The sequence below is a fragment of the Falco punctatus genome, assembly GCF_963210335.1.
Source record: "Falco punctatus genome assembly, chromosome: Z".
Lineage (NCBI taxonomy): Eukaryota > Metazoa > Chordata > Aves > Falconiformes > Falconidae > Falco > Falco punctatus.
In genome coordinates, this window is record NC_137586.1 from 74,189,945 (window position 1) to 74,215,079 (window position 25,135).

At 38.1% G+C, this 25,135-nt stretch overlaps 1 protein-coding gene across 3 annotated transcripts in view; it reads right to left on the reverse strand.

The window, feature by feature from the left end:
- Nucleotides 1-25,135, reverse strand: part of LOC308056135 (polypyrimidine tract-binding protein 3-like) — a 47,941-nt gene that overhangs the window by 3,525 nt on the left and 19,281 nt on the right. The window contains exons 1-2 of one of the 3 annotated variants that reach the window (XM_080371048.1): nt 6,245-11,407; nt 1,920-2,081 (exon numbers count right to left, since the gene is read on the reverse strand). In XM_080371048.1, the coding sequence (XP_080227174.1) occupies nt 1,920-2,081; nt 6,245-6,379 (297 nt within the window). In that variant the 5' untranslated portion in view covers nt 6,380-11,407. Of the gene's footprint in view, nt 1-7; nt 11,408-25,135 lie in introns of those variants that run through there. The other 2 variants (XR_013924718.1, XR_013924717.1) reach the window with 2 other exon arrangements.

Genomic DNA, 25,135 nt, shown 5'->3' on the forward strand with positions numbered 1-25,135 from the left:
AAGAAACAATGAATAAATCATGCACACTACAAAACTAGCATGTAATACTCCATATAAATGTCTGAAGATTACTTTTTTTGTGACAGCTAAACATAAATTGAGTGAACTCTGAATTTTGTTTCAGGTAAAGAAAAAAATTTAATAAGAGGCCAGAAAAGATGGGGAAGAAGGATAAAATTTCCTTAAAGAGTTAACAATAACTGTTCAACAAAGGGCAGGAAAGGCCAGCCCAAACTGACATTTGTCCATTGTATGCAGAGAAATTGTGAATAATCAAAGCTGAGGTTTGAGAAATGGTCTTTCATAAGGCAGTTGAGATGGGAACTACAAATTTCCTTTCAAGTTAAACCCCTTTACATTTTGTACTTCAAACAACTTCTGGAAATTTAGTGACCAGATATACATCTTAAACTGTTTATGTGTGTACAAATCAATTACACAGACCCACTGTCCAAACTAGAAGACAAAGAACAAAAAAGTAAGACAAAGACCTAGTTTGGGACCTACTACTCTAATTTACAGTTGAATGGTATTTGATCTATGGCAAATGCAAACATTACCAAAAAAAATGTAAAGGTTGAAATTAGTTACATATACACTCAAAATAAGAGTGTACACTACATGGAGGTGTCTATACAAAAGCAAAACCACAAATAAAGAGGACAAAACTATAGCTAGAACTTATCATATAAGTGCAGAAAAACTATGTCCAAATAAATAGTGGAGGAGGAAAGGTAGGTTTGGAAAGCACTAACAGTTTTAGAACAAACTGTTAGAATCAATGCAAAGCCAGGAAAGCAGACACACACCCCCATTCCACCCCACCCCCAGACAAGTATTAAGCCTGGAATGGAAAGAAAGGCCAGAAACAAGGACAAGCATCTCTTGCCAGCCTATTAGGCCTGGAATCATGGATACAAGACACACTGTCCTAACCCTTTGTGCCCAGTTTTTCAGTCTATCAGAAACAAGGTTTTTATGCTGCTGTCATTGTTTTGTGGTAGAAGACAGAAGAGAAACCTCTTCCACAGCTGTTTAAAATTAGCCATTGAGTACCTGATCATAAAGCACTCAAAACTGAGATGATAGTAGAGCAGAAAAAAACTTCTTCCAGGACTGCACGTTTTTGTAAAAATATCCCAATTACTTTAAATTACATTAAGAAACTCATATTTGGGGCTTGTTTTTTACTGCACAAATTTACTAGTTATTACAGAAGCTTCAAGTATGAAACCCTTTGCAATATCTGAAAACAGTATCAACAAATCCTTCAGGCACAAAGAAATAATTATTGTTTCTAAACTTACATCTCTCAATGGCGTAGCACAACCTACTAGCAGGACTTACAGTAATGGCTTTCATAGTCCATATAGCTCACCACTATTCCAGGCTTTCAGAGGTGGTTGAACTAAATGGCATTCTAGCAGTTGATCGACAATCAAAAACATTTGTCAAAGCAACTCTAATTGTATATTATATCACTTGCATCCAATTGTAACAGTGAATATAAAACCCTAAAATATAATGCAAACTACAAGAGTTACTCAGTACAAAGAGTGCTAAAATATGGGTTCCCAAGCTCTTAACAGTATTTCACTATCTCATCATGTTGGTGTAAATTAGAAGTAACACCTCAAGTTTGTTGCTGCTTCTACAGAAACCAAGAAATTAAATTGAAGACAACATGAAAAGCTGAGTACAGAAGCCCTGTTTACTTTGATTTTTTTTGTGCAAAACTGTTTCAAGCCTGGATTCCTAAATTGCATCAAAACATTTTAAAGTGACAGTCATCATTCAAGTGATTAAGGATACACCTGTACTTTTTAAAAAAAAGTTAATGGATTTACAACAGCAACATTTTAAATTAAATTCTAAACAAACGATTTTTTTTTTTTTTTTTTTTTTGCAATCCTCATTACCTGATATAGTGTGTCTAAAGTAAGAGGGTAGAAAGCATTTTCAACAACGATTCGAAGAACAGAACCTTGACTGGGAGGAAGACCGTTTTTAACAATCACAGAACTTGAAAGCAGGCTTCCAGAGCGCACAGCAGTCAAAGCACACAATGCAGCTTGGGTTCTCTGAAATCAAGACACAGCAGTGACCACAATTAACTTATACACATACAAATTATTCATATCTAGACAAAGATCTTTTACAAGGAAAAGCATGTAAAATGCATTTAAACTGCAACTTTTAAGAACATATTCCCTTTATGATTATTGATTCAAATCCCACATTTTGAAGAGGTAAATCTTACCTCTTCCTTCCCTTCCCCCACCCCTAAAAGAATTCAGATCATACTTTCACAGAATTATGACCTGCTTTTTTAGTTAAAGTGTTACTACTTTGTAATGCCATATAGACACAGTATTTCTTTTGATTCCGTAAGCTTTTGTCATTCTAGAAATTTTCCAGCAAATCAGTATGATGACAATATTGTAATAGACTAATAACCAGTCAGTGCACCAAAAACAATTTCTTCTGCTTTATTAGGATTTCATTCTCTTCTGGAGCTAAATTTTACCAGAGATAAGCTTAAAGGCACATACCCTGCTCTTCTTTCTGAGCCGAATTATCGGCCACAAAACCACCTTTAAATCTCACTCCTCAAACTGCCTCATTGGGATTTTAGAGGTCTCTACACTTGTTTTTGATGGGCTCTCCTTAAATAGATCTTTAAACTGAAAGCACTGTGGACAGAGATTCCTTTCCAAATGTAATTGAGAAGCTTGCAAGCTTTCAGTGACTTGTGTCAGTGCAAATTAAAAATTAGCACTGGTTTTTGCCCCAACCACTACCTGCAACATTCTTACGAAAACAAAATCATGAGACACACATCACAGTATATAATTTATCAGTCTTAATGGGAGGTCAATTGCAATTCACCCAGTAATCCAAAAATCCAAATTAATTTCAACTGCAGTATGATGGTTTGTATACTTTGATCTTGTGCAAAGAATATTTCCTTGGTTAGACATTAGGATTTAAGTCAGTCATCTGCAATATTCAATTAGTTTTAAGAAATCAATTTTCAGTACTTCAAAAATATAAGGAAGAAATTAATTCCGGTGTTTGGTATGAAGTCACACATGAAACTGGTGTTTTATCAGTGGAAATGCCCATTTTATTTGATCTAGGGTTCTGAGAAGAAACAATAAACATTAAAAAAGATAACACTTTCAAGAATAAACTTGAACTTAAAGATGATGATTTGCTAGTCCTGAGTTTGGCAAGGCCTTGGAACAGTGCCAACACAAACCCCACAAAAGCAAGTTACACGACCCCTCACAATGACATCCATATCTGATAAACTAAAAAGCTTTAAAAGAGCTGTTTCGGGGGCAGAAAGTGGTTCATCATGTATCAGCTGGGCTTGCTCTTCCATGTGTTCTTCAGATAGCATCTGCAGACCCACAATTAGCAATTAACTTTAGGAAAACACAAACATATAAAATTGAAGTGGTATGTTTTTGTGGTATTCCTGCTACTATATTATGGACATAGTAACTGGGGGGGGGGGGGGGGCGTGGAAATCAGGACTAATTATTCAGAGAAAAGATTTACCAGAGAAGACATGGTATTTTCTTCATATTCTGAAGCTATTGAGAGCTGTTACCTAATGTTAAAACTTAGGAATGGCAAAAGTTCTTTCAGAACATATTATATGTAAGTGTTTCTAAGTAGTGTAGACTATAATAGCAGGGGCACCTACAGAAGGCTGCTAAGGACTGTTTCCAGTTTTCTAATGTGTCTGAGGATGGAGAGTCTACAACCTCTCAAAGTTGTAGTAACTTCAGGAAAGAAGTTTTTTAAGTTTAAGTGGACTTTTCTGTATTGGAATTTATGCTCATTGCCTCTTGTCCTGTCACTGGGCACCACTGAAAAAAGTCTGTCTCTACCTTCTTTACTCTCCCATCACCACATATTTGCAGACGTCGGTAAGGTACCCCAAGTCTTCTCTTCTTCAGGCTGAACAGTCCCAGCTCTCTCTGGCTCTCCTTATATGACAAAGTCCAGCTCCTTAATCATCTTCATGGCCTTTTGCTCTATTTACTCCACCATTTCCATATCTCTCCTGTACTGAGGAGCCCAGGACTGGAATAGTATTCCAGATGCGCCTCAGTCACCTCCCTCAATCTACTAACAAAGCTCTGCCTTCTGCAGCCCAGGAGGCTGCTGATCTTCCTTGCTGCAAGGGAATGAGTGCTACCCACCAGAACTCCCAGGTCATTCTCTGCCAAGCTGCTTTCCAGCTGGTTGACCCCAGTGTACAATGGTACCTAGAATTACTTCTCCTCAGGTGCAGGAGTGGGCATTTCCCTTTGTTAAACTTAATGAGGTTCCTCCTGTCAGCCCATTACTCCAGGTTTTCAAGGTCTCTCTGAATGGCAGCACAATTGTCTGGGGTGTCAACTACTCCTCCTAGTTCTGTGTTGTCAGCAAACTTGATGCAGATGTTTCTCCTCCCACCATCCAGGACATTAATGAAGATATTAAACAGTATTGGACACACTATCAGCCCCTAAGTTACTCTACTAGCAACTAGCCCCCAGCTGGACTTCATGCCACTGGTCACAACCATTTCAGCCTTTCAGATCACTTCAGCCTACTTATTTAGACTGTATTTAATCAGTTTGCCTGTTAGAATGTTAAAAGTAACAATGTTTGAAGTCTTACCAAAGTCAAGATAAACAACATCCACTACTCTTCTCATCCACAAACCTCACTGTAGAAAACTGTCACATTGGTCAGGCATTATTCCTTTTCAAAAACCTATGCTGACTTCTCCTAACCACCTTCTTGTCCTTAGAATGTTTGGAAATGGTTTACAGGATGAGTTGCTCCATTATGTTGTTCCCAGGCACTGAGGTAAGGCTGATCAGCCAGTGGTTCCCTGGATCCTCCTTCTTGTCCTTCTTTAAGATACAAGAGAGATTTGCTTTCTTCCAGTCCTTAGGAACTTCCTCCAATTGCCATGACCTTTTCAAGATTGTAAGAGTGGCCTTGCAATGACATCAGCCAGCTCCCTCAACACTCACAAGTGCATCTCATTAGGGCCACAGACTTCTGTTTAATCCAGTTAATTTAAATGTTCCTTGATGAGATTCTTCTCTACATCCTTCATGAAGACTTTCCCACTGTTCTCAGTTGTTTGATATTCCCAAGAGCAAGTCTCTAACTACTAAAGACTAAGGAGAAGGTATCCAGTACTTCAGCCATGTCCTTTGTCACCAGGGCTCCTGTCCTATTCAGCAGCAGGAGGCCCACATATTCCCTAAATCTTCCTTCTGCTGCTGATACATTTTGCAGAGCCGCTCTTGTTGCTGTTCATATCCCTTGCTGGAGCCAACTCCCTGTGGTCTTTTACTTTCCTAAGCACAGCTCTGCATGTTCACATAATGCTCCACATTCCTCCTGGGTCACCTGTCCATGATTCCACCCTTTCTATGTCTCTCTTTTAAGTTTCAGTTCAGTCAGGACTCCTTGTTGATTCAAGCAGTCCTACGACCTTCACTTGATTTTCAGCTCATCAGGATGAACCATTCTTGAACCTCAGCTCATCCACAGTAATTTTACAGATATCAGCTAGTGCCTGTCTGAAAGTTACTGCTTAGATAACAACAGACAGAAATAATATGTATTAGAATTTGACTATTGGTGTAGTAGAAGATAGTCTATTTATTTACTAACATTGTTGTTTAACCCTGGTACGTAGCTAAGTGCCACACAACTGCTCAATCACTTCCCCCCCCAGTAGGATGGAGGAGAGAATTGGTAGGATAAAAGTGAGAAGACCCATGGGTTGAGAGAGACAGTTTAATAGGTGAAGCAAAAGCTGCACATACAAGCAAGGCAAAATAAGGAATTCCTTTACTACTCCCCATCAGCACGCAGGTGTTTAGCCTTTTCAGAAAAGCAGGGCTTCAACATGCGTAACAGTTACTTAGGAAGAAAAACACCATAGCTCCAAATGTCCCACCTTCCTCCTTCTTCCCCCAGCTTTCATTGCTGTGCACAACACGACATGTGGGATATCTGTTCGCTGAGTTGGGTTTGACTGTCCCAGCTATTACCCTCTCAACTTCTTGTGCACTCACACTGGCGGGGCAGCATGAAAAGCAGAAAAGGCCTTGATGCTATGTATGCATCACAAGCTATGAAGAAAATTAACTCTATCCTAGCCAAAACCAGTACACAACTCATGTGCAACTCTATCCTGTTAAACAGAAATTATACTTACAGCCTGATTAGGTGCATTGTCAGTCCTAAGTGTTTTGTAATTGGAGTACTGAATACAAAGAGGCTGGCTGCGGAGGTAAAGTACAGCAGTATTACAGTAGCTCACCACATTAACAGCTGCTTCTACAGAACTCATTTCCACAAGTGCCTGCAATCAATACATAGCAGTTTTTAGTGTTGCTTACAGGAGAGAACAAAACATCAAAGCACCATTTATTAGCAATTTCACTCACTAGAAAAAAATCATATAGAAGTACAGTACTGATTTTCTCAACATTAAAATGCATTTGTGTGTGTATTTGATTTGATTTGTGGATTTTCTTAAAAGGCTTTACATTTTAAATATAATAAGTCATTACAGAAGAGGTGGAATAAGTATGACATATGGGAAGCAATGCTGCTAAACATACCACACTGGTAATGAATTTAGTAAATTCCTGAATCCGAGCACTATTACCTAAGTAACAGATAAACTGATTGAAAAAGTAGGAACAGGACACTAAACACCTATCAGTTTGTTCATTATATTAACCCAACTCAGTGCTCTAGACAATTTTTAAATGAATGCCTATTGTTTTTATGATTTCAGTGTTTATTCATGATGTGAAGTACCCTGTCACATCTAAAAGGATTGAAACTCCCCCCATAAACAAATTATTTCACATTAAAAAAAATTACGTGCATGTTAATTGTTTAATCAGGCAAGTTATTTCAAGACTTCTCAAAATCAGTAGTGACAATGTAGTTCTTTATCATCTATCTATTCTTATATAAGGTGGATATAATGTTCAGCAATATTATTAAGTTACTAGATCATTATTTAATCTAAAAATCTAAAAGTTTAAAAACTTAAAATAAGACATTCTTTCACATTTGAAACATGAAACTCGTGAGCTATCAATGAAAGAACTAGACATCATTGCAATCATTTCAACCAAATGCAATTCCAAAAGGGTCATAACATGAACCATATCTTCAATCTTGATCTTATAATTGAAACATTGAAAATTACATACCTGACCTTTTCCTTTTAGTATCAATATGTTGGTTACTATGCCAAAAGGGAGAACTAATGAAATTATTTCTGCTTCAGTAGCATCATCTGGAATTTGACGAAGATGAAGGACACGCGAAGGGGAGCATGAGGATGTGGCTTGTCGTTCATTCCAATTATCTGAAATATTTTAGGGAAGTAGATGGACAAGAAAACCTATTGCACAGCGTAGATACCAAAAGCTAAAAGACATAAACTTGCTGTGTCAGCACTGACACTGACTTACCTATGGCTCTTTAAATCCTAAGAAAAGCAGTTCATATATGACCAAAGGACACTTTAAGATGACTCCTTCATCTGTTTCAAATCTCCACTGCAAGGGGAGTGTGTGGTGTGTTTGTTTTGCTTTGGTTTGCATTTATTTTTTGTTTATTTTCCTGTGGGTTTTGTTAAGTCTTACAGAGAGTCCAATAACTTCTTCCCAAATGCCCATGTAACATATTTACAAAATGTTAATTACACAGAAGAGGGACAAGTAGCAATTGGGAGGTAATACCTTCAATTCTTTTATTACTGACTTATCTTCCTGCATTGTATGTTTCTCAGATTTAGTTGCTACCTTAAATATTTTTTATTTATTTTATTGAAGAAATCCTGCTGTCCCACATGATTGTAAGTTTTAAAAAGTCTTTGGAAAGGGTAGACAGCAGTGAGGCATAAAATCCCTACAGATTCTAAAGTCTTCGACTCTGGCAAACTACCTTTTTTTCCTAACATATGCCTATTTGGATCCTGTTACAGGTAAGTGACCAAATATTACATGTCAAGGAGATGACTCGGATGACACCTCTGGAATAGGCATATTGTTCTAGAAGCTACCACAATGGAGCAATAAGTTGAAGTGGTAAAAATGAAATTCATTAGCCAAACTGCAGGTCCCAGTAGGAGATCCTACTAAAGCAAGCTACAGAAGCTTATGAGACTTGATGAAAAAAATACCCTAAACTGAGAGGAAAGACAGCATATTTTGATGGAAATTGTATTGAAGTTTAACTGCATAACACTTAAAGGAAGAAACAACAATTTTTTTTCCACTTACACACCAAAACCAGCTTCACTCCAGCAAGAGAGATAGCCTTGTGTTGCATTTAGTCTTCCAAGTAGGATCACAAAAGGTTAGAAAAAATATCTCTATATGCTTACTGTGTAATTTCAGGTTTTGCTGTAGGTTTTGAATACAGTCTAAGGCCAAGAAGCAAGATTCACTCAAGTCATGCTGTGTAAGGATCTTTACAGAGTATTTTTACTAGTGGAAGTCTGTAAAACTACAAGTCAGGTGATCTAAGTGCCAACCATTGCACACTCATAAGCCAAGATAACCAATTCCCCCACCTGCAAAACAGACAAGTCTGTTATGCGTTGATTTTCCCATCAAGAAATTTTAAATGACATCATGTGCTCTGTGTGCATTCTGAAAAATGCAGATATGTGGCACACTTGTTGGGGATGAGACTTTAGGACAAACAAACATATTAAATGCATATCAATACCAAGCCACAATGGGGTATATTACTATTAAAGTCTAACAACCCATCCTATTTTTTTACATGTACTTTTCAGGTTCAAAATGGACAAGATATTCTCAACTTTAGTAAAGAAGGCAGGAAATTAAACCTAACAGGTTTAATTTTGCCTTTAATTTAAGATGAGAGACTCTCACAGAAGCAATACTTTCTGGTTTCTGACTCATTTTCAAAGGTGACAAGATGGAGTTAAGTGGCAAACACAGCTTTTTCTCTCTACATCTTCACTGAGCATTACAGGAGTTTTCAGGTCAGGCATTCAGCCAAAAAGGACAGTGCTTACCAGAACAGTTTCAGCCTGTGTACACACAGTGTGCATCCTCTATTTCACTGTCTACCGATTAGCAAGCATACGTTAGTTCTAGTTGGTTCAGCTTCTGAACAGCGAATCATATCTGACTTTAAAATGCTCTTAAAGTGCTGCTTTTCCTATTGTAATTGTTTTAAGTTCTGTGGAACTTCAGCTAAGTCATCAAATCAGCAATAAAAGCTATCATTTATTCCATCCTAAGTATAAAGACCTCAGCATTTTTTAATCTGTTCTCCAGCTATTGATACTAATTTTGATGCAAAGTTATAATCATGTGTTACTTCTGGCATTTAATTTTAAAATTGATTCAACAACTATTTAAAGCACATGCATGGCTATCACCTCTTCTGCATTTTACACTCAACTGAGTGAAAGCAAAAAATGGCTTCAGACAAAGACAAGAGAAGCCTTATGAACAAAGTGAAATTTATGGCCTGGTGCCACAAAGGGAAGTTCATTACAATCACGATTCATGACCAGTACAAATTTATTTCCCAGGTGTGTAACCTCAGATCAAGAAATCCAAAACATATTTTAGATATGTGACCCACCAGATGAAAAAAACAATGCAGGTGAAGCAGTTGTATTAGGTAAAGAGATGCACCTCAATCGAGATTATATAAACCCAAAATGAAGTATAATCAATGAGAACTAGAGAGGTTTTTGATTTATCAGGACACAAACATGTCTATCTTATTTTAAAGTTTAGACACCCACCCTGGACGTCACTATGAAGGATCAGGGGTTGCACTGGTAATTACCAAAAGCCACCTGAACTCAATACAAATTTATATTCCTTACCAGCTAAAAAATACCATCTACGCAGGCCTGAAATATATTTCAGCTATTGAATTACTGAGTTATAAGCTAATGCTGTTTCAAGCCAAGCAGAAGCCTCTGGACATCACACTGATCTGATCAGCAGAAATATGAACAATCTGACATGTGCATGTCAAAGCAATAAAAAATAAATATCTTAAGGTTAGCTACTCGGACTCTTCCTTCCCCTTATTCCCTGTTGGAAATATAGCAAGTAAGTCTCAGATGCTTATCAAGAGGTTATCTGCTCTGTCTCTTGCCCCATTACAACATCAACTATTTGGAAACCACTGCTGACAGGCAACTGTCTGTGTCATGAGTTAGTTAATTTAGTTTACCGGAAGTTAACTTATGCAGCCATGGGCCATTAATACTTCAAGCCCACGTAAGCTGAAAGTACCTCTAAAGGCGGCAGTCCCAGATTTCTCTCACATTCAACTTCTTGTCTGATCTAAAACTACAGATAACCGAATACATCTACTGCATCTTTCTCAACACATGGAGTGGGGTAGAGCCTAAGTTTCTTTGGATGGTAGTATTAGTTTAATACGCCTGAAGAAACATGTGGCTATGTTTTCACACTGAGCCATCACATGGCTTAAACAGATCCAGTCTTCTTACCCTGCATCTGCCTATCCAACTTCCCACCATATACCCCCAAAAAAACATTCTGCTGAAAAACAACCTCTGCAGATATGTAGTGAACCACATCAAGAAAACATCTGATCTGATGTTATAGAAAATAGTGATTTTTATGCCCATTTTCAACTGATCAGTGTTAGAGCTCCCCAAATCTGTCATTGAATTGGATAGACTTTGGTGGCTGTACTCTTGGGAGTCTGATTACAGTTCAGGCTTTGTGAGGCTGCTTAGGGTGACAATAAAAAATAAAATAAATAAATACATCACCAAACAAACATTTACAGAGAAAACAGACGCTGTTGAAGAACTGTGATAAAAATCTTTTTTATATATACCTGTAACTGGAGTAAAATTCTCCATGGTAAAAGGCTTATTACTGACTTCAGAAGAACCAAGCTTGCCACGTCCACACTAAAAAATAAAAGACAAGATTACTAGTAAGAGCTGTTACAGAGAAAGAGCTTGATATAAAAGCGCAACAACTCCTGTAATTTATTCTTCCCACTAACAATCCCTTTCTATACATATTATTCACTATTGTTGTGAATCTTTCATGCAAAAAATGCCAACCATACTTCTCCTGTCTCGTTGTTAGCAAGTTCAGCTGTGTTATACTTCTTACTTCTCTTATTATTTATCCGACTACGTTTTATATTTTAAAAAATCAAGAATACAAATGTTTATGAAAATAAATAGGCTGGCTGCAGGCTCTGGGTCTGCAATACAACAGTGTTTCTAGATACGAGTAAACACACAGCCACACAGATAAGGTCAGCAAAACTAATTCAAGACGTATTTAAATATATCTAAGGCACTTTTTTTCCAAATATGTATGATCTACCATCAAATTCTTAGGACAAGGGTTAGATTTAAAAAAAATGCAAAGTGTATGGTTTAAGAATGCTGACATTTGAGACTCGTAACTACTAACAGAGAAGAATCTGAGCACCATAGGTTCTTCACTCAAATATCAGTGCCTAGCTGCCGGTTAAGTCTGTTTACTCATTAAGACTGCTCTAGTATACCAGCCAGGCATGAGCTTCAAAATGCTGATATGAAACAAGGTACCATATCACCTCTGAAAGTCAGCTAAGGTTCCTGAAACTCACCACACTCTTCCATAAATGCATTTGCATGAAAAAGTTGAGACTAAGGGAATGGTTCTACAAAACAGATTAAGCTGATCCAAACAGCTCCTCACCACTTTGGTGAAAGGAGAGGTTCCCACTGCCCTTGCCCCAGTATTCCCACCTGCTTACAGTCACAGGCTGTTTACTTTGCACCAGCTCTGGTGTGCAAGAGATTTTCCACAACATGATTCAACACTCCAACCTGCCAGCACTCTATACTGAGTTAGGTTAGTTGCTGTATAAGCTAAAAGAGGGGTTTAAAAGTGCCAGGATGCAGTGCAAAGAAAGGGATAGGGATACTTGAAAAGGAGACAGAACTAACAAAGCATCCTTTTGGCAGCAGCAAGCCATCATGCTGGCTTGTATGGGCTGCATAAGTACCACTCATAGTGGGCTGGTTTGTAAGCTGTCTGTGCTTACAGGAGTTTGGTTTTTCCACCTTTGCAATCAACCATGTGTTCCTGCTACTTCCCCAGTGCTGGGAAGATCATTCACAACAGAAGGCTGTGACCAGGTTAGGATGCTGAACAACCTCTTCAGTCAAATTTATCTGCTTGTGAAGGAGCACATGTGTTAGAGTTGGATGGAAGAAAACATGACTGTGCTTATTCCTCTCTGGCAGCAGTACAGGCTTACTATTGTTAACCATGACATACTGCATCTTAACAGTAGAAATGCAACACGTAATTGTGGCAAACTCTCTGCAAAATAATTTTTACATTAAAAGAAATAAATATAAAAAATCTATTTTAAAGAAATTCTAATTCTAATGGTTTTCAGTTGCCACCAATTAAATCCTTTTGCAATAAAAATATAGGCTAATGTAAAGAACAGCCTACTCAGGTGAGCAATAGAGTACACTATACATAATTCAGACCCAGTTAATACTTCTTTGGATGGTCACACTTTCAATTAATCTTACTAAAGTTTGTCAACAAAATGGTTACTAGATGTCTGATACATATTGCATTCTATGTGGATGGATACTGGAACATAATTAACATCCAAAATCAGTACTAATGCTTAGTTATTAGAAGCACTGTGAGTATGTTAGGTATTTTGATTGTAAGATGCATATTTTGATTGTAAAATGCATATCCTACTAATTAAACAAAAGCAGCAATATGTGTAGCTAATAAGTAGTAAAAACGATTAATAATGGTCTTTTATTAAGCCAACATTTCCTTTTATTTACAGGAGGGCAGAAAAAAACCCATGACTGCTGTAACTCCAGTTATGAGGCCTTTTAGTTTGGTGGTTTGTTTTTTGTTTGGTTGGTTGGTTTTGGTTTGGTTTGGGTTTTTTTTTTTTTTGCTTTGCATTTATTCAACATAAGAAATCTCTACATTTTTCAAGAAGGCTGTGAAAAAACTTGGTGTTTTAGCATGTCCAACTCTGGCAGCAGATGCCTTTTTGAGAAACTTGTAGATATTTTGTGGTTTCATTATAACCCTGGTCCCAAATACATCTATTATTATTTTGACAGATAAGTTAATTTCAAGGGCTTAACATGTATTCTCACAATTTTCTATTTAATTTTATATGCAGTGATAGAAAAAAACATGACAGACTTTCAGAAAAGAAAGATAATTTTCCAACATGTTCCATTTTTAAAAGTTGTCTTAGCTGATTCAACTCAGAATGCAAATAAGCATCTTGGTGCAGAAACCAGAATCTACTATTTTGACAAGCTATGTACTTAGAAGTTTTGCAGAAGTTAGGAAAATGTGTAATGGCAAGATTTTTACAAATCAGTACACGTTGTCTAGGTATTAGTCTACAAATAAGAAAAAGTTCATACAAGTTAGCATGGTCTAGGCAGTGCGCTACAAAATTCTTACTGACTCTTTCCAAAGAAGCTAGAGGCTCCTACTATACCACTAGTCTCTGCATACAAGTTTCAAGTTGGCTACTTCTTAGTCATTCACTGTTTAGCCCAGCTCAGAAACAGCTAGAGCAGTCAAATCCTGCCTACAAAGCTACCTTGACATCCTTCCTCGACTGCAGTTTATAGACACTTGACAAGCACTTCTTTCAGCAGGGATGTCAGCTTTCACTGCCCTTATACCATCACCGTTGCTTCACTTTTTCACAGCACAACTGTCCAAGACAAGACACTTAACCTAAGTGACCTGCCTGTGCCAGTTTGCTGCAGGCGTGCACAGCCAAAGACAAAGAGGCAGGCAGGGCAAGTAAGCACAGCTGCCTAACCTGCCTTAAGAAGTTAAGCATGTCTTCCAAAACAAAGCTACACTCAGAAAGCAGAACCATAGTCCTGTTTGAGTGTCAGGAGGACTGTACCAATTACAGGGTGAACAAGTATTCTTTCAGAACTGTGGGAAATATTGGTAAGTGGAACTGTTCAACACAAGGACAGTTACCAGCCAATGGCTGGAACACCCTTCTCTGTTCCCTTACTCATCCCATCATTCCAAAAACAATGAACTCCTAACATGTTAAGACTGCTTTTTCTTAAACCATAAGACTTCCCACTTCTCTTTAACAACAACACTTTTGCATTTGTTTGGGATTATTAAGTGCTGACAGGTGAGGTATGAGCAGTACAGCATTTTACAGCTAGTTCAAGTTCATTCATTCCCTTTAATTGAGTAGGAATTAGAAACTAGTTGCTTAGAAAGCATAATCTGATTTTGGACCTTTCTTTATAAATTTTACCTATTTTTAGTGCCAAGTAACCAGTCCAGTAAGGGGCCTCTACAAAATGTAGCACTCAATAATAGATTAATGAAACTAATTATTCTTCTGTATCTACCATGGTCAATTTCCCTGACTTAAATCAGGCACATTACAAAACTTCAGACTACAGCAACAGATGCCTTTCCTGAAATTATTTAAGCTGTTCTACAGTTTTCAAATTTCTGACAATAATATATGTTAATGATACTACAAGTCAAGTACAAAAAACAAAGAGGTATAACAAACATCGGAAAGTCAACAGCTCTAGGTTTCTAAAGTCTCTGTGAGTCACATTTAGTTGGAAACAGGCTGGTAGAGTCTGGTGCTCTAAAAAACTTCTTTAGAACATGTTCATTTGTCAGAACTATGGCAGTTATCTCTATTCAACATTACTTCTGGCATCAATGAATCCTATAGACAGACTTTTAATTTTTAAAAAGGCTTTATGTAAACAAATCCACCTTTTTCTCCCTAACTTTCAACTGTAGTATTTTCCTCCTCTCTTCCTTGCTAGTCGCAAATCCTTCAGTACAGTTCAATTAATTACAAATGGGATAGTCTCAGAGAAATTTACATTTAATCTGAAATACATAGTGTTTATTTTCCTATAACACAGCTAGTCACCTTCCTAGACTTACTAAGTCAACAACCAGGAAGAATATGATCATTGCTTTTTACTATTAGATTTCCGGAACAAGGAAAAAGGAGGCTCAATTTTAAGGAAAGATAATTCTTTCAAAAAGTGCCTTTCTCCCTGCATATAAGTTAAACTTTTGTACCTTTTTCTACATGATTCTTCCAAGCAACAAGTGAATTACTGTTCCAAAAACCACACACTTTGAAAGGTGACAATTTCAAGCTCTACCAGTGAAAAATTGTTAATTGTAAGTCAACTGTTCTAATGCATACCTTATTAATGTTTATAGACTCTAATTAGGAAAAAAAACCTAAAGGCCATTAGAAGAGTGAAGATTTCCATTATCTTCTACTTTTGCAGTAAGGTCTAATACCTGTTATATTCCTTTATTTTTTTGTCCACAAATTATGCTTGCAACAGAGATGCAACTCCTACTTCCAAAATGAGGATTTAACATTAAGTACAATGCCATTGATGCCAAAATAAAATAAATTTCAAAGAAAGTGGAGGTGAACTATGTGGCATTTTGAAGTCATATTTTTATTTTAAAGCTAAATAAACTGACCTTACAAAGAAAACGCTGATATTTCAGTAAAGTGGAAAAAGAAGGAAATTATAGTCAGTGTTCACAAACAAGCAAGCCTCCTTTCCTCCACTGCAAAGACACACACCACACACACACACACCCCCAACAGGCCGGTCATCAGTCATCCCAGAAATACATTGTTTTAGCACAGATGGCTGCTTTTCTGGCTGCTGAAATGCTTAGTGGCTCTGTTAGCCATACAGCTGGCTCTGCCACCTCTATCAACTACTGAAGCTCCCTGTTAACTGGTAACAAGATACTGTTCCTAATGGCAGATGCCATACTGAAGTTGAAAATAAAATACAGACTCCAAAATAGCCCCAAATATAGTGTATGATACATATAGTAAGAATTTCAAATCCTGCTTTTTCAAGAACTGTATACAAAGTAGTTGCAGAAACTGTCTAGTCATCCCATCTTAACTTTTGTAATGTAGATAATGGAACAGTAAAATCATTTCACCATTTTTCTATAAAACAGCTGGAAAAAAATAGTTAATAATAAAACCGACACTACACACACACATATTTGTCCTATTGTCTTATTTTATACAACCATTTCTCTTTTTACCATTGTAGACTGTTTTCTAAGATTTTAATTTTAAACTGCTGCAGCGGTTTAAAATGAAAAAATCCAAACAAAAAAAAATGTTTTTAAAACCATGTAAATGCTAACCACATTGTCCAAATCACATCCAGAAGCTATGTGGATAGTGAAAATCTTATCTCTAGTTTATACATGTTTGTTTTTCAGGTCAGCAGCAGGAAGATGGAAGAGGAGATAAGCTTTATCAAGCTACAGCGATCATCCTCCACTGGGGAGACAGTAGAGGACAGAGGGGAAGGAGGCTGTGAAAAGCTCATAAGACCAGATTTGAACAGTGCCTTAACCCCTGTTTCTCACCATACCAGCTAGCATAGACACATAATACGCTTACTGCATAGTATACACATAGATGATTTACCTTCAACTGCTGTCTGCTATTACTGTTTCTAAGGTGTTACCTATCTTTTGTTGGAAAAGAATATTACATGAAACATCCATTTCTTCTGTTTATATATGTCCAGGGTCACAGCTTATTAATACAAGAATCACCAATTGTATTCCACACGCTTTAATAAATACTCCCATCTATTCACAAACTCTGAGAAACAACAAGCTGTTGACAAACTGCAAACTTAGAATCATTTGAAACTAGGTAGATAACTTGAAAGTGCAAGGAGGCAAAGAAGAATCCAAGTGTTCTTACACAGTTTCAGGTCATTCATAATGACAAGTGTCCACAATGGCAACTTCTGCATCATGGCAAAGGAGGTCATGATCTTCCCATTGTAAATACTTGCCTTGCCATGGTTTAACAGGTGCTCTAATAATACAAAACACATCCCCTACATACAAGTTCTGAACTACAATTCTAGCGAAAAAACAGCTCCCTATCTTTGGGATGCTACATATGCGAGGCATAAAACTTCATTAGACTTTGACTAAAAATCAATTAAGAAGCATCAAACTAAACAAGTACTCTAACTTTATACATGGCGGGAGGGGGGGATGTAGCTTTGACAATAAAAGCTCTGAAGTCATATTTTTAAGCACTTTCAACATTTTGTATGTTGTCAGTTTTATTATCCCTGCTTAATACTCATATTTACCCCTCACTATAGCAGCAGAAATTGGAAACCCAGGTACCTGATATTTAAAGAATTCAGGTTATATTGAACCGAGCATTTTTTCTATTAATGGTACTCACCAACTACAATAGCAGAAAAACTGAAAATATAAATTCTGAAAGGACCTCAGCAGCATGCCCTAGTTGTGACCTAGGCATTCTTCCTCCACTTTCTATACATCTAAGAATGTTATCCTTCCCTTCTCCCTAAAATAGAAAGGCAACTAAATATACATCAGGTATAAATATCATGAGTTTTCATTAAGCAACAAGGTCAGGAAGAATGCAAGAGTCATTTTGTCTGCTTAACTCACCCCAAGCCTTTGCCTAAGAATACACAAGTACCTAGTAACAAAAAGCACATCTTAAAATAAGAGCTACTCAATCATTATTTGAATTAAATAGAATTTTTTTAAAATATATGACAGAACTATAATACTGTTTGGGTTTTATCTTCTCTAGAGACAGTTTGTATATGTCCTCACCAATATTAAGGAACACAATGTGGCTACTTGTTAAAATATTTTCCTAAGAAGGTGAACTGCCATTTTCAGTTTTTAGGACAGAGTAGGAGAAGGCATACTTGTGGTTTGACTCATTTAAATGCAGAATCTAGTCTTTAAAATATGTTGTAAATCCTACTTCAATCTACCAAGAAAATCCATATCTACTGTTAACTATCCCATATACATAAGACTCATAAAACATTTGATCTGACAATTGAACAGAAGCCTAAATTAATTCAGACTAATTCAGAAATAACAGAAATTTACACTGAAGATGAGATTTTTGATGCAAAATCTTCAACAGAAATACTGTCTTAGGCTCTTCTTCCCATGCATTTCCATCCCACTTTCCCACTGTGAACTAATGCAAAAATAATCCATGATCTTGTCTGCAGCAGAACCACAGAGCTGTGTCTGCATACCTATGGTATAGTTTCACAGTACATTTCAGCTGAATTAATGGTTTATTGCCACAAAGGTGAATAAGTGGTTTGCTGCATTTCCCATCCCTCTGTGCCACTCTGTCTTGCCAAAAGGGAAGAAAATTTAATTTGCCAAAGAAAAGAAAAACTCTCCTCCAAAAGATAGTTCTTCTTTTTTTAAACAAACAAACAAAAAAAAAAAAAAACACCAGCCTAGTCTCCTCAGATAAGCTGGATCTGGAGGCGAGGGTAACAAAGAAAAGATTCAAATGAGACTTCACTTTTTCAGCATCATTAAAAGTACTAGATGTCCTTCATGAAAACATACCCTCAGCGACAGAGTATGAAGGCCAGAGTAAGCAGCTATGCAAAGGGGAGGAAGTTTTATCTGTATTGCTTAGACATAACAGAGAGGTCACAAGATACATAATACATTCCACAGTGGAGATAGCAAGTAGAGTTTTTTGTTTTTTCCGTTAGGATATAGTTTTCTCAAGTCAACAGCAGCCTTGGCTACAGAATCCAAGAAACACTCTTCCTGTGTGCTTTCTGCCATAAACTCCACTGGTTTGACTGGTCCCCTACTGGTTGCATTTAGTACATTTCAGACATTTTGACCCATTCTGACAGGGCTCAGCACAACCGCATGTGCTGTTTATTGCTTTATCTGGTCAAATGCCAATTGTTGTTCAGGCCCCACTCAAGCGGTGGGGTTTTTTTTTTCCTAATAACTTGGAACAGTAGGTTCATGAGCTGACTGTATTTGGGTATGTATAGTCACCAAAATCATACCATTCCAAATAACATTTGTTTCCTTTTATGTTCATTAGTAGAAGCATTGACACAATCTTATTAATTATGTCAGTATGAAGATGGTGGTGGCCATGTTGCTATTTGATACACAGAAACCACATTTCTAGTCCTGCAAGTCCCTTCACCTTATTTCTTTTTGAGTGGAAGTCTTACATTCAATTCAATTTCAACGGTCCTTGTTATCCACCCCTTGGACAGTGTTTCCCTATACTGTGATGCCATTAACATACAGTGAATGACCTGGGGCACTGTCCTCCTCCAAACCATTCACATAAGTCTGCGACAGATGCTGGAACTATGCTTCCATCCCCATGGGAGGTGGTTCCAGGTGTATTGTGCTCCCCTTCAGGAAAGGCAAACTGCATTTTACATTCAGGGGCCACACGAATTGATAAAAACATGTTAGCTACGTCAATGGCCACCTACCAGGCAGCATTTTTATTTTGCTGCAAGTTCATATTGCAGTGCTAGCATACCATTATAGCATTACTCAAGAGTGCTGCTGCTTCATTCAAACCTCTGTAGTTCATGGCTGATCTCCAGTCCCTACTGGGATTTTGCACGGGCTACATAAGGCTGCTAAGGACAAACAGGTTCAGGTAACTATTCATTGATATTCTACTTCCACAGTAAGATAATCCACTGAACAAGCTCAGTATCTTATGCAACAGACCAATATACCTGTTAGTGTGGTATTCTTGTCAGTGCACTGTGTTGTAGCTGGCACTGATGGAGGTGACAACTGTAGCAGTCCTACTACTGATGACTCCTGCAATGAAAGGCAGTTGAGACAGCAAAGTGGTGATTTCACTCAGATCCACAGCAGCTAAGCCAAATGCCTGTGATGTCCTTATGGGTCCTTAGCATGTCCATCCTTACAACGTCAATGCCCATGATGTAAGAGGCACCAGATCCCATCCCTACTTTGTGGTGCTTCCAGTTTCTTTTAGTAAGACTGAGTCTGTCTTCTACCACACAGAACTTTCACTGACCTCTGGCGACTCTTCTGATGATGACTTGCACCTTTTCACTCAGTGTAAAAAGGAACAGCATGCATTAAACCCCTGTGCCCACTAAGGCATGACATTTTCTGGATGAACATGTGCCAGGTCACCAGACTCAGTCCACTAAATTCCGTTATGCCCTGTAATACCACGAACCCCAGCTGACCAGGTGCAAAACCTCCCCTACTCAATGTTTACCAAAGCCAGTTCTTCTTGTAGAGGGGTGTAGGATAAATCTTACACTGGTAGGGTTGATGGTGTGAGACCTTCCTCAGCCTGTCGTGGCTTAGCAGCTGTCTGTCAGGAAATTACAAGGGCCAGCTCCCCCACAAAGGATAAGGAGCCAGGGCAGCAATAAACGCCAGAAAAGCAGTGCCCTACCCCGTGGTACCCAAGTGAGGCAAGCAGGGCAAGTGCACAGATGGCAGTCAGGTTCAACTGAGAGTCCAGATCCTCCAACAAGTCCACAGGGGCAAAGCAAGTCCACAGTCAAGCTGGGAAGTCAAGTCAAGATCAGGTCCAGTGAGTATAATCAGCTCCAGCTACAGCCCAGTGACTGCTGCGCAAGCCCACAGCAACAAGGCAGAATCCAGTTCAAGCTACAGGCCAGTCTGTGGATCACAGTCTGGATCAACAGGTTCTCAGCCAGCCACAAGCATGGCTGTGATGGAGCTGCAGACTGGCATGTATAGAACACAACTGGGGCAGCGTCTTAAGGCCTGGGCCTGGACTGAAATAGAGCCAGTGCACAGAAGGTGTGAGCGGAAGCCCCAGGTGAGGCTCATCAGGGCCATTAAGACTTTTTAGTGCACTCAGGGGCCTAAGAATGTCTTTCTTGCTACTTGGATTCATATTCACAGGTGGCCAACTACTTAATCATTCATGACTGTCATTGGACATAGACACCAGCCACTGTAACTCCCAGTTATACAGCTCTACACTACGGCACACATATCCCAGTATTGTTATTGTCAAGTTACTTGGGTTTCCTCTATCTTCATTTACAATTATGCTTTAGATCACTATTTAAGGATCATGTGGTTTCAGTTTCTCACATCATTCATGTTTTTTGCCACCTTTCAACCCTTCTCCCAGTCTAGCAGAATCTGCAGTGAGAAAAAACACTCTTCACATGAACGCCAGGAGAAAAAAAGTTAAGATATGCTGCTCAGAGTACAGCTACACTGCCTTCACTCCCATTTCTTCAAACTATTCCTTAAGGAACACACACTGCTCCTCCCCTTCTCACCCCAGGAAGCGCAGTCTTCTACCACAGATGCCCCAGACAGTGCAAGGAGGATTTGCTGCACTCGCTGTATACTGGCAGTTGCTGGATGATGACAGAAAACAGGAAAGGGATAAAGTTAAACTCACTACCATTTTATGTGCTTCAAGATGTTAGTGCTATCTATATAACCTATCAAAACACTGTGTTGGGTAGGAGATGGTGTTATCTACATTCAGTATTGGCATGTCATACTAAAAAGCAACTAGTGTTATCATACATGAATTAGCATCCACTATATACATTATTAGCACACCTCATGTAGAAGTACTAAGGACACTTCCTGGCATACCCCTGGCTCATCTCCTCCCAGAAAACTAACCTAGCAGCTCTAAAGTGATCTCAGAATCATGGACATTCAGACAGCACTACTACTGTACAATCCCCTTTCACAATCCAAAGCCTCCTTCAGACCATGCACCTGACACCAGCTTTTTATTAATGGCACGGTTTGGGTCAGGACAGACTAACACTGCCGTTAGTTAGCATACAATAACTGGATTCATCTGAAGGAATATGGCTTCTTTTTTGCCTCTGCAAGTTATTATGTAAGTAACACTACAGTGTTACAGAAAAGTGGTTCTGCCTACTTCCCTCCTCCTTGCTGAAAGGAGTCGTGGGTGTCAGAGGGATTAAGGGGCTGTGCGTTGGTTCCAACCATAGAAGCTTGACCCTAGATGTCACTGGAGGTCCTCCACGGTCAGGCCTCCCTAAAGACAAAGAACAGTACCTCACCCTTTCAGGATGAGATGGATGACATTTAAGAAGGGAAAGCATCTTCCAGATCCTTTGATTTTTACTGCTTCGTGGACCTCTTTGTGCTGTTATTTGTGGACTGGAATAGTGAGTCACTGGGCAAATATTATACCTAAATTCAATTTGGCCTGAATTACACCACCTTTTTTCCTATCACCTGCCTGATTGCGCTTTGTCTAACAAAAGTCTCATCCTTAATATAGCAACATAAGGGAGGTCAAACTGTGAGCACCCAACATCACTTTAATTACTCAAGTGATGTCAGCTCAGCAGGCCAAGACATGCACTAACTATAGCTTATGAGCTGGCAATCAAGAGAAACTAAGTAGTACAGACATTTTACAATTCTTGCACAAAAGTCTTGCAATATTCCTTCACTGCAAGTACAAGTGAATATAAATGAATAACACATGGCATGAAAACTCACAAGCATTTCAATGAGTTGAGACTACTTGAGGAAAAAAATCAACTAAGAATACTTTTTCTACATTTTCAACATTTAACTAAGCTATCAAATGGGAAAGAAAACATTAATAAAGCATTCCTTTCAATATAAAGGCACTATCAATTTTCAATGATCATGACCTATCAATGACTACTGTCCCTTGAACAGAATTCCCAGAAGTTAATTTTTTGTTTAGCATTCTAAATCTGCAAATGCTCTTTTAAAGTACCCAATATTACAATAAAAAAATAGATTACTAAATACATTAAAATTATAGTTTGTTAAACAGGAGGCCAGAGATGTATTCCCAAGAAAGACACTTCATATCCTTCTCTCCTAGTGATTATATCTTGCAAGACAATCTGGGGGACTCCAGGCTGGGCTCAAACAATGAATGGAAGGTTATGTACAGAAACCAAATTCCACTTCTTCCACCTTCTGTGATAGTTCTTAAATGGACTGGAAAGTGCGTTTGGTATCCCAAGTTTTTTGATTTACTTTGTTATCCCAAGTTAATAATCCCCTTTCTCCCCTTCTCTTGGAACTTATTCTGTAGTTGTTTTTACAAATTTAAGAGTGAAGGTCAGTGTTTTTCACATCTGAGAGTCTACTTCAGCCTTTGCTTATGAAGGCTTCAAATATATATGTAGATTTATATTGGACAGTTGAATTAATGTGAAAAGTTAAGCAACATATTCAGTGAAAAGCACCATTTCCATTTTTTGTAACATGGAAAATTATAGTAATTGATACAAAGCTAAGGAATTATATTCCCTGAACCATTTAACTTTTAAGCTTATTTATCCACATTAAAAGAGATAACTATTTTCAGAGAACTGCATAGCTACACTAGTAAGTTAAAATATCAAGTGAAATCAATTCAGCACATTAGATTGAGCTCAAATGAAGAGACCTCTATGCAGACTACCAAGGAATTTCATAGTCACTAATGCTCCTGAACAAAGATGACTAACATTTTAAATAGAGATTTCAACTCTCAAGGTGTTCTAAAGCTGAAAGTATCATATAGTACATACCTCTGTTTTATATTATGACAAATTCTCTACCCATTAAGGTCTGCAAAACTGTACAAGTGTATGAGCTGGAAAACAACAACAGGAGGTTATTGCTCAGAAATTATTTTCACCTTTTTTCTCTTCTGTAAGGTAAATTTGCTCCTAGCGCAGCAGGTAGAGTTCAGCAGAGTTCTGCCACTACTACTGATCAGAAGGACAAGCAAAGAGAAGCTATTTATTATCTTCATTCATCACAGAACAGCATCAGTCTCAGAAACTGACTCTTTCACATCTCTTAGACAACGTATTTGGAATATAAGACTACACATGGGGAACCAAACAATCCAAACACCAATCAAACTGAAGAAATCACAAAATCAACAATGTTAGAGTAACAAAATGATCTGCAGATCAGTTTTTAATACAGGTTGTTCTCCCTTCCCAACAGGTTACATTTGTATAACAGGTGTGCTCCATGCACTTCAGCACTTCCATTTTAAGAATAATTTATTAGTAAATATGACTTCATAAAATTCAGTAAATTTGCACAAAACTCCAGGTAGGACAGACACACAAAATATGAAATACGTCCACTTAGGATGAAGGCTTTAAACTCTTCCTAAAGGAGAAGAAACCATATATAACTTTGAATGCTCCAGACACCAAACAGGCATTAAGTCACAGAAGCAGAGCTTCCTTTGGAAGTGTGCATCAAAAAAAACATGGCAGCTTTTCTTTGTAGCATCATCACCAATTTACGATTTTCAGTAATATTGTTTTCCCATAGTTTAAACCATAAAACCTCAGAACAGTTTGAGTTGGAAGGGACCTTAAAGACCATCTAGTTCCAACCCCACTGCCATGGTTCCACTAGACCAGATTGCTCAAAGCCAGAAGCAGCCTGGCCTTGAACACTTCCAAGCGACGGGGCATCCACTGCTTCTCCGAGCAACTTGTTCTAGCATCTCACCACCCTCACAGTAAATACAATTTTATTAGTAATAAAGATTAATGTCTATGCTTCCTAGTTAGTTTAACCCTTAAATATGTGAAGATCAAAATTTAAGTTCTCCTTACGAGTTAACACAGGTTTTTTGGTTTCAAGAGAAAATTACTTCAATATATTCCTTTCAAATACACTCCTTTTTCAAGCAATCAGTAGGACAGCCCACACAATTTTTATTAAAAATCTTCATCCTAATTCTTAGAATCATTTAGATTGCAAAAGACCTCTGAGATCATCAAGTCCAACTGTTAACCCAGGACTGCCAAGCCCACCATCTAAACCATGTTCCTAAGCACAGCATCTATACATTTTTTAAACGCCTCCAGGGATGGTGATACTACCACCTCTTTGAGCTTCCAATGCTTGACAACCCTTTCTGTGAAGAAATTTTTCCTAATATCCAATCTAAACCTCCCCTGGCACAACTTGAGGTCGTTTTCTCTTGTCATATCACTTGCTCTCTGGGAAAAGAGACTGACCCCCACCTGCCTACAGCCTCCTGTCAGGCAGCTGTAGGGAGCAATAAGGTCCCCCCGAGGGTCCTCTTCTCCAAGCTAAACAACCCCAGTTCC